Source organism: Lottia gigantea, assembly GCF_000327385.1.
Source record: "Lottia gigantea unplaced genomic scaffold LOTGIsca_11, whole genome shotgun sequence".
NCBI classification, from domain to species: domain Eukaryota; kingdom Metazoa; phylum Mollusca; class Gastropoda; family Lottiidae; genus Lottia; species Lottia gigantea.
The window spans coordinates 546,586-557,795 of NW_008707001.1; the positions used below are offsets into that span (position 1 = coordinate 546,586).

Here is an 11,210-nt window from a genome sequence, read left to right on the forward strand (position 1 = left end):
TTGAGGATAAATCTCATTTTAAAATTGATGAGTGTCCATAAATACCCTTGAAAAATACTTAAAGAAATATAATATTTAACAGAAACCAGGATAGAAAACAATTGATAGTTAAATTCTGGATATATTTTTCAAATAAAAATGGAGAATTGAGTGTTAAGACTAGGAATTTTAGCTGACGAATCCTGACATTATTTACCATTCCTGATAATTATTGAAGTTTAATATTGTAAAGAGATTTCAGAATCAGTGCCAAGACTGGATTTATGATTAATTGTTGAGGTTAGGGTGGTTGAAATTCTAGAGAAGGTACTGGTACAGGGTTAAAACAGTGTTCACTAATTGTAGAGGTTAGGGTGGTTGAAAGGTAACAAGTTACTATTCAACAGAAGGCACTGACACAGGGTTAAAACAGTGTTCATTAATTGTAGAGGTTTAGAGTGGTTGAAAGGTAACAAGTTACTGTTCATCAGAAGGCACTGACACAGGGTTAAAACAGTGTTCACTAATTGTAGAGGTTAGGGTGGTTGAAAGGTAACAAGCTACTATTCTAGAGAAGGTACTGGTACAGGGTTAAAACAGTGATCACTAATTATAGAGGTTTAGAGTGGTTGAAAGGTAACAAGTTACTATTCTAGAGAAGGCACTGACACATGGTTAAAACAGTGTTCACTAATTGTAGAGGTTAGGGTGGTTGAAAGGTAACAAGTTACTAGTCTACAGAAGGCAGTGGCACAGGCTTGAAGAAGTGTAGAGGTTAAAGTGGTTGAAATTAGTTCCTATTCAACAGAAGGAAGTGGCACAGGCTTGAAGAAGTGTAGAGGTTTAAGTGGTTGAAATTAGTTCCTATTCAACAGAAGGCATTGGATCAGGATAAAAGTTATGTTTACAACTATTGTGATGTTAATATTAAATAGGTAAAAGGTCATTGAAAGTAGGAAATTACAGGGAACTAGCACTGAATAAGTGTAACAAGGTGTTTATTTTTTCAGTTAGCAAGTCTTTAAAGAACTGTTAAAATATGTGGAAAAATCTTAAACTTAGACTGAGGAAGGTGTATTTCGATAAATTAAAAATCTCGCTTTGATGTAAGCGAAAGGGATAAGGGATTGCTTCAATAAATAAGTGACCAGTGTGCAGATTCCATGGTTGTGATTTAACTAGTGGATATTATAGTGTAAATATGGAAGGTTTTTTTTATTGTGTCATGATTCTAAACAGTGTATCAGTAAGAGTAAGAATGATGTGGAATTGAAATATGTCTATATGGTTGACGAGGCGAGATGCCTATAGTTGACTTACATATTATAGATACAGTGTCTATACAATATATTGGAAGTTACAATAACAAAATATACAGTATTATTAAGGTGCTCGTGTAAAATTTAAAATGGGGAATAAAGTAGATGAGGATGGAAAAACTGACACTGTGAAAGATGCTGAACCTACGGATAATGGGGAACCCCCACCACCCCCGGAACCTTATAAACCCCCCCTTGAACCCTTCAGACCCCTGGTGTTACCCAAACGGAAATACCACACAATATCAGCCCCCATGAGTCGACGTTTTGGACGCAAGATTAAAATGGGAACGGTAAGTGGGAGTCTAAAAGCTTTTATCATTCAACGTCTGTTGTAATAGATCTGTAGATGGCAAGGCAACAACTGATTCTTACAATGGCCAGATGTATCAAATGGTTTGCCACATATTTCAGATTTTGTCAAGCTAATAAGATATAGTTAAATATTTTTGTTTAACACCATCTATAATTTTTGTGAAACAGTCCATAGGTTATAGGTTAAGGTATCTATCTTCATTAGCCCACATGGTGCAGAATAGTAGGACGTAAAACTCCATTCATTTCATTTCATTTCACTTGTTACAGTATGACACTTATGTTGATAGCATAGCCTATATAAATATAGAATATGATGTTGTATTTGGTTTATACTGCATAGCATTATATACATAGCCCATGTATATATGTAGCATATAAAGGTTTCTATTGCATAAGGTTATATTGATAGCCTATTTAATAATTGACAAACCTGTTAGTTTACTATGAGGCAGTATAGAAGGGTTTCACTGTATTTGGTTGGCCTTGATTTATACAGTACCTACCTACATATCTATCTACTTATTTACCTTACTGACTGTATGATTTACGACTAACATCTGTTTTAGTGCACCACCCTACCTGTCTACTAGTAATAGTACTAATACTGATAGTGATACCATCATAGCAAGAGTAAAATAGTTAGTTTATACACAATAAACTATCAGTTGTTACATCTCTTACCTTTTCTCCTCTTCTCTATTTTTTTTAATCTGATCTTTTCTTGTCAGTGATGCAGGTCTCGGGGACTAACAAAGTGTCTAGTCCTAATAATTGTATAGTAAATAACTGTATAAATCTTACAGAAAACAATTATTTTATTAAAAAACAACGTTTCCTAGTTGATACTCTTGTTTTATCAAATATTCCACAATATTTCCATAAATAACAGACTGATTTAACGGGGAGCAAACTCTCCAGTAATACTGTTAGAGGTTTTATTCTCAGAAAACTTTCACATACCAAATATAATACTCATGAAAACTTAAAAAATCATAATTTGAAATTTAATAGAAAGAAAGTGAGGGTACAGACTTCTCTTTTGATGGGTAAATACATCCCTGTACCTCCACTGACATTCTGCGTATCATTGAACATTTGATTTATTAGATTTGATTAATTTATGATAATTTATTTCTATCTATTTCAGTGTGGAATAGACGTTAATCGTCCCAACTCGTACGACCAAACAGCTCTGGATATCGTTAATAAATTCACCACACATAAAGGTGCCAAGGAACTAAAACATATTCTTAAAGGTAAGATATGACTTTCCTATCTCACTTTTTTTCATGCTAGCACTCATGTCTGTCTCTCCTCAGGTTTACATTTCCATGTAAGTCTGTACTCAGGTTTAGGGGGTTTTTTTTCAGGTAAACTAACGAAAAATAACGTTCCTTGTTCATCAAATAATCTTACTGTAATAGTTTGTCAATTGAGAAATTTTGAATGTTATTTATACCCAGGTCAAATTTAGAAATTGTGGCTATGAAAATTACGACAATGTATCTTGAATCTTACGATCTTGAACAGAATTTCATCTGGTTTGAGATTCAATATTTTCGTGATTTTGTTCTGCAGACACTCAGTTATAGATTGGAGTTGTTCCCCTTTTATCTCTATCCTATATAGCTATCCGGACTAATATAAATTGTGAAGAGAATGTCTGACTAGAAAGATAGAGTCTCTACCTGATAAAATATCTGATATTGTCTATTTTAATTAGCATATTAAGGTGCAAAAACAGGAATAAAACTCTGGAATTCAGATCAAATTCATTATTGGCATTGTTTTGGTGCAAGATACTTCTGGTTTTTTAATACTCACCGAATTCTTACAGCTTATAAAAAATATTGTTTGTGAGATTTTCTAGAGATACTGGATGTACAGAATATATTAAAGAGCTTTAGATGTCATATCACTCGTATCTGGCTGGTAAAATGTTAATAATTGTCAGCCTGTCTAGGGCTGGTTGTCAGAAACATCCCAACTATGATCATAAATTACTATAATAAATACTCTGGTTATTAATGTAACTTCTTGTCGAGGCTGCCGATGTATTGAGATAAATAAATGGCATGGATGTTACATGTTTATTCATCTACTACAGATCAAGAAGAGATGCTGTGAGAACTTGGGCGGAAGTCCAGGATCCCAGAGGCATACATATCACGTGACCAATACACTACAATTATTAACATCTTGACCAATCAGATTTCTTGCTTGTTGTCAGTTACGATACTATGAACACTGATTGGTTGATTTTTATGTAGTACTGGAAATGATAAAAAGAATTGAGCTCTATCAGCTGGTAAAACCTATATTTAATAGATAACTATATATCTGTTAGATTAGTTGATAAAATATAGAATACTGTACTAGGTTCATGTTGTCATATTGCAGCATTATTTACTTTTATTTCAATTTTACCTGACAACCAAGTTATGCCACGAGATGTAAAATATACAGATAAGTTATAAAAAGAGTGTAATAGATTGCTCACTTGATTTTTACAAATAATTTGTTATAACATTGACATTTCATTACATTAATTCTTTCTTTACATATTAGGGGGGGGAGGGGGGGACCTCCATTTTTGTTCATCTCCGAAGTCTTTATCCTGGCCTGTAGAAGTATTGTATATATGCGAAAATTTGCCTCATATTAAAAGTGAAATTAGAAGAGAGATTTTGACTTCTCTATAATATTGACAACTAGGTTGATCCTAGTGTTTTTTAAGAATATAAGTCATTTGCTAAGGCTGTGTTTTGCTCAGTTTGCTTTCAAGGACATTGTATTTTGATTTTTGACTGTGTGAAAAGTTGTTAGTATTATTTGAGTAAAACTAGACCAGGCTTGATGTAATAGTAGGCGTTAGTTACAATGACAAAAACTTGATTCAATCAAATTTTAACACCTTTTATACAGAGACACCTACCAGCATTGAATCAGGTTGAATTACTGTACACAGTCTGATTCTATAGTCACAGTGATGTTAGAAAATATCTCTGAGCTGATCGCTGATGGCACCATGGGTTCAAATCCTCCTGTATAGATACAGTGTACACAGTCTAGTATTATAGTCACAGTGATGTTAGAAAATATCTCTCAATTGATGGGTGCAATGGGTTCAAGTTCACCTGTATAGATACAGTGTACACAGTCTAATTTTATAGTCACAGTGATATCACATGGATCATAGGTTTCAAATGAAAATGAGACATTAGGAAATGTTGTCATTGCTATTTGCTTCGATATGTGAATCCAGAATTATTTTTCCTCTAAATTTTGAGTTGTTTTTCAGTATAGATGTGAACTATATGTTAAGATTGTATGTATATAAAGGGTATGATGTGTATAGTAAATATTGTATAGAATTCCTTATATATATATATATATATATATACCTGAATTAACACTTAAACTCGCTCGCTGTCAGAGACCAGGATCTACTGTGTTCTAGAATTGATACAGGTCTACTATCTTGTTATTTCCAAGGGATTTTAGTGGGGTTGATTTGGGATATATGTAAATAGTTTTCAGAAGTAGGGCCTATTTAAACTGCTCGAAAATAGCATAATCCCTTCAAAAATATCTCAAACTAGGAATTTCTCATTCTATTTCTATGTCTATTCTGTATGGCATATACTGAATGCTTGGATGAATTAATAATTTTGTCCATGCATTATTTTTGTATCTTTGTATGTAGCTTTAAAACAGATTTACAGTTAAAATTTCACTTATTTAAAATCTGACAGGTTTAGTTTGACAGATAGTGGCTTTAAGATGAATCAAACAACCTGAAATAGGTTTATTACCCAATGTAAAAAATATGGTGTAAATTTTGACACACTAGGGAAAAATATCTATCTTAGGTTTTATCTCCACAACTGTCAAAATTTTATTTATTTTGAAAACAGTCAAAATGGTGAAATTGAAATATGAAGAGTAAACCATAGAAACATTTGGAATATTATTATTGCTAGTCTGCTCAGGATAAATAAATTAAAATTAATTTGTGAACCGTTTTAATATTTTGTGATATAAATGTTTTTAAGGATATAAATAGTGAAGTTATAATTTTCCTCCTCTGTTTGTTAAGGTCAGTGTTTTGATGGATTCTAGGTGAAAGTATAAGTTTGAAATTTCTAAACCTTAAGAATAGCAGAAGATTTAAAATATTGTGTGGGTAGTTTTACTGGCTCTAGCTGTTATACATTTGTCAAATTTAGTAGAGTTAAAGACCAAGTTTTGAGTTTGCATCTTTGAAATGAAAAAAGTAACTTAATATTGAATAGATTATGTGGATAGTTTTAATGACTGTAGCTGTTTAACATTTGTCAAATTTAGTAGTTGGTAAAGACCAAGTTTTAAATAAAATCTTTGCACCTGTGAAATGTATTAGGTCATTCTGACTCCAGCTAGTTGACATTTGTCAAAAATATATCAAAGACCAAAAGAAACATTCACAAAACCATATTTAGTTTCCTAGAGAGGGAAACAAAGTTGTCTTGAAGGTAATTTAAGGAATCTCAAAGACTGACATGGAATCTGTATAAACTCAGAATATTCTGATATGAAACACGGAGAATGAAAGCCGTTAAAAACAAAATGGTGGAAATATTGATGGAACTAAAAACAGAATCTGTAAAAATGCAGAAGAGAAGTTGTAAAAGTTGGAGTTTGAGGTATTAAACGTGAGTTTTCAGGAACGTAATAACATTTTCGAGACAAACTTTCAGAATTCAAAATGGATGAATAATATACAGGATAGCAAGATTGGATATAGAGTTCAGGTCATTAATTTGACACCCCTCAACTTTCTATTGAACTCTTCCTCACATGCATTCTTTACCTCAATTTGATGCTGTAATATGTATGATTGGAAGACCTCATTTGTAAAATAAAGTGATGTTTTGCCTGGAAAATTTCATCAAGCTTGGATAGACATAGACCTAATAATGTGACATAAAGTGGAATTGAAATCATTTGAAATAGATTGTTCCTGAAAGTTTACCTGGAGAGAGGAAACAGACTGGACACTGGAAATTCATATCTTGTTATTATGTAAGAATATATCGAGATTGAGCAGTTGATAAGAAGAAGTCATTTCAAGGAAACTCTTATGTGATACGTTTGTATTTCTGTTTTGGAACAACTGAGAAAGTGAATATTGGCATAAACTGAACAGCTTTGAGAAAAAAGACGGGGAAGTTAGATAGGTGTAAAGCTTTAACTAAGATTTTGGAAAGTAGGAAAATGATATATTGCAGGAGAAATCTTACATATTGAAAATGAAAAAATGACTTGATGGTGTATTTGTACTTTGTGCATGTTGTAGAGTGATATACATCTGACTTCTGAAAGCACTTTTCAATCGGACATCATCTGTAGCTGTCTGAAATTGTGTTCGTCAACTTAACTCAACCTTGGTAGTGATGAAACTTGAAACATCTGATAACTTTAGCTGAATTTAATCTTAATGCAACATTAAGGACAAACTAAGTCACAAAAACCATTGACTCGTAAAAACATAAAAAAGCAGACGTCAGTGCAGCCTGTATTCAGATTTGGGTTTCGTCTATACTTGTTACATCTATATGTAAATATACTTAAAATTCATTCATACACTAACTGTTTTTAGATTTACCTGAACTTGTTTTTTTTAACAAGTCAAATATGTTATGAATTCTTTTGAAACTTGACGTGTTGACACTTGTGATGAGATCGTGAAAGATCCAATGTTTTGGTAGTGTTGAAAAATTGATTTGGATTAAGTTTAGGAGGTCTTAATGAAAAAATTAAAATGGAATATATCTAAGAGAGAAATATCAGAATTTTAAAATTAGAAAATAGGACAGGACCAAGCAGAAAATGAAATGATATGAAAATTTGTGAATATTGTAATTTAAATAATTTTTGAAGTCTACATAATTTTATAATTGGATCATCTTAAAAAATAACCGTGGCAACCAAAAGACGCAGACTTCTGTCAACAGAAGAGAGGACAGTGATGCCGTCAATAACTGTCACTGCGTTCGGCAGGAAACGACGACCCAGACCGGGACGTAGAAAAAAAGGTAACTGTTTTACTTTTTCAACTTAGAATATATGTTAAAAGTTGTACGACTATGTTTGAATTGTACACAAAGTAAATTAGGTTATGTAAATTTTATGATATATATAGGGTAAAAAAGTATGAATATTTTTTCACTTTGCTCACAACAAAAATTATCAAATGATGTCCTTACAACATAGTGTGAGGGTGCCTTTTCTTAGCAAATTTCAAACTTATCATGTACTTTGGCACTTAAAGCTACAGGCTTCAAAACTGTTCAAGGAGACTATTCAGTGTGAAATTTATTCGAATACAATAAATGCCTCTGTTGTATTCCCCTTGAAGCCAGTACAAAACCTCAGACCAACATAAGTCTATACTGTATGAAATTGTAAGAGTAAAATCACAAGCTAAATCCAAGCCAACTTGACCAAATTTCTACCAAAAATTTGAGACTAAATTCAACAGGCTTCAAGCCAGTACAAAACCTCACAAGACCAGTATAACCTATACAGTTTTAAATTGTAAGAGTAAAATCACTGTTATCTTGGCCAAATTTCTAACAATGCATCATATACCTTGTGTTTTATAGCCTGTCAAGCTATCTAGGTACAATCAGAGAGTCAGGAATGAAACCTAGTACAGAATGTTCATTAGAATTTCTTTTATTACATCTCACTGTCATTAATCATAAATCTCACTGTTATATACAAGTACTAAATCTTGCTTTTGAGATGGGTATAGAATATGAGCTTTGAAACTCTATGTTCCAGGAATATTCCAGGTAAATACATCCCAGTGTTGTTTGTAAAATGATCAGGTCCTATATTTTACCTGTATCTTATGATTTAATGGGCCAGTTTCACAAATCCTTAACTTCAGATGATATTAGTGTTCCAGGCATCTGATTGATCTATCACTAAAATTAAATTTTTCTTTTCTTTGTAAAATAACCATATTTCTTTAAAAATAAATAGACTGATAGATTCTATCTAAGTTTAGTTTTTGTGAAACAAGCGCCTGACATTACTGCCACAGTTTGAGTGATTGACCAATCAGATAAAGACAATGTTAATATCGACCTATGTTCAAATTTTGAAAATAAGGCCGTGGAATTTAACAGAATGTCAGGAATCTATGGCACCATGGTGTTTGATGGGGTCATTCTGGTATGACATTTTCTCCAAATACAATGTAACCTGTAGTTATACATAACATAGTTCATGCAGATATTGGCAGAATATTGAGAATGGAAGCCAAACGTCAGGGTATGGTGCCATTCTCTTGTTTTGGGTCACCTGATACTGTATTGTGTCAATAAATAAACCAAGTACTAATGAGCAACTGAGTGCAAAAGTGATTTATAAACAACATCAAAATGTCTAACACTGATAAAGAGAAATACCCCCCACCCCCTTTTAAAAGAACACTTATTTAATGCCTTTCCATTTCAATTCTGTCAGGATAAGAACATTGTACTGGACAACTGCTGTAATTGTGTGATTATTGTTGCCATAGGTTATAAACCGAGGCCCCGTGTGCTACAGCCTGTGCACGTTCGAGATACATCAACAGTTGGAAATCGAAAAAAAGTAGGTTAATGCTGCTGTCCTGGCAAAATATCCCTCATGATATACTGTATGGTGTTGCCTGTCTTCATTTACCCATCAGGTGCAGAAAAGTAGGACAAAAAACTTATATGATTTCATTTGGGCCACAGCTAGTGGAAGTGTTCAACCCCTGAGACTGAACCTCCAGTTTAAGAAATTGTCCTTCTAGAAGCATGTGCCATCTAACTTTGTTGTTACACAGCAGTGACTTTCAATTTGTGTGAAGATGTTATCACTGACTGAATTAACACTGAATCAACACTTAGTGGTAGTGGTATTAGAGGTAGAGAAAATAGAGAAAAGTTTATTTTTAACTAACTAACTAACAAGCTAGTAGAGAAAGTGTTGGTAGTAGGTAGTAATATTATATTCACCAGTGGTTCTAGTATTATATCATATTCCTGGAGGTCTGTCAGTCGGTACCAGTAGATTCTATATCATTATACATCATATACTTGGCAAGTTGATTATAACTACAACAAGATTAGATCTTCTCTTGTGTTTTCTCTGATTTCCCTGCATCTCTTTGTGTGAATTTGGTACCGTGAAGATTTCATTATTCAATGAGTGTTTATTTCTCAGTTTCTCATGAATATTATATACTTGGCAAGTTGATAATATCTAGAACAGGATTAGAAAGATATTCTCTTGTGTTTTCTATGATTTCTGTGCTCTGAAAATTTCACTCTTGCAACTTGTGTATAAAATAGTGTTTATTTCTTAGAATTTTGTATGTTAGTCTGAATGATGTGGCAGATTTTTAATAACTAGAACAGATTTGCATATACTTATTGTTGTTTGTGATGTTGGTGTGATTTTGGTGCATCTCTGTGCAACCTGTGTTCTGATAGTTTTAACCAGTGATAATTACCAAACTAAAACAATTATTACTAGATCTTTTGTTAACAGTGATTTTAGTGCTTCTTTGTGTGTATTTTTCAAGGTTTTATGTGGTGAATATAAAAAGGCAGACTGATAATAACTAAAACACATTCAGATATTCTTATTATTTGTTTTCTCTGATGTTGGTGCCATTACTGTGAAAATTTCACTTATTTAAAATATATCAGAATTGCCTTACTTATTATAACTTATAAACGGATTAGATATTATGGTGTGTTTTCTGTGATCACTTGAAACTTTATGAAGTTTGTATCAGTTTTGATGGAGTAAAACTATGAGAACTAAGGACTTCAAATGCAGATGATTTGAAATACTAACTTGAGATCTGTTGATTTTACCTAGTTTTCAGATTCTGTGTTTGAGATATCTATCGGGACTGGTGAAACAGTAATTTATGTTTCATGGTTTATCAAGTGGTGAAATCAAACAATAAAACAGAAATATAACAAGAGAGTTTATTACCAATATATATAATATTCAATTGATTTATAATCTCATCATAGAGTCATTAATAGTGGTCTAACTTTTACCTTGGGTGATTTTGTGTTTGCGATCACCACCACCAAAATGATACGTTTAATTATGGTATGGTTTGCTCTGAATAATTCAGATTTGGATTAAGTTTTAAATTTGGAATCTAATATGGATGATTTTATATGAGAGAAGGTGTAATAAAAGTTATAATTATTTTACTGTAGAATGACAATGGACCTTGTGATTTAAAACAGAGTTAATTTTTAGTTCCTGACTGTGTAATATAAACCCAGTTTTAATGGCTTAAAAAAGGAATAATACATTGACTGTTTTGCTGCTTTGCTAAATTTTTAGGAACAAAATTGTTACAAAGGTTCTACATGAAACAAAGCCAGTTTTTAATGGCTTAAAGGAAAGAACAAAACTCATATATTTTCTGTTTTGTTAAATTGTTGTGTGTGAGTTGGATTAATTAAAACAAAATGAAGGAGAAGCAGAAAGGAAAGAATCCTGAAGAGAAAGAGAAAAGACGAAGCAGCAAGTTTTGTTTGT

The 11,210-nt window shown here is 32.4% G+C and overlaps 1 protein-coding gene across 1 annotated transcript; it reads left to right on the forward strand.

The window, feature by feature from the left end:
• Positions 1–1,387: 1,387 nt before the first annotated feature.
• LOTGIDRAFT_156345 (hypothetical protein) lies at positions 1,388–3,090 on the forward strand (the record flags this gene model as incomplete). The annotated part of the gene is made up of 3 exons (XM_009047017.1): positions 1,388–1,591; positions 2,764–2,872; positions 2,987–3,090. 3 exons carry the CDS (start codon positions 1,388–1,390, stop codon positions 3,088–3,090), a joined length of 417 nt encoding a protein of 138 aa, XP_009045265.1.
• Positions 3,091–11,210: the final 8,120 nt, after the last annotated feature.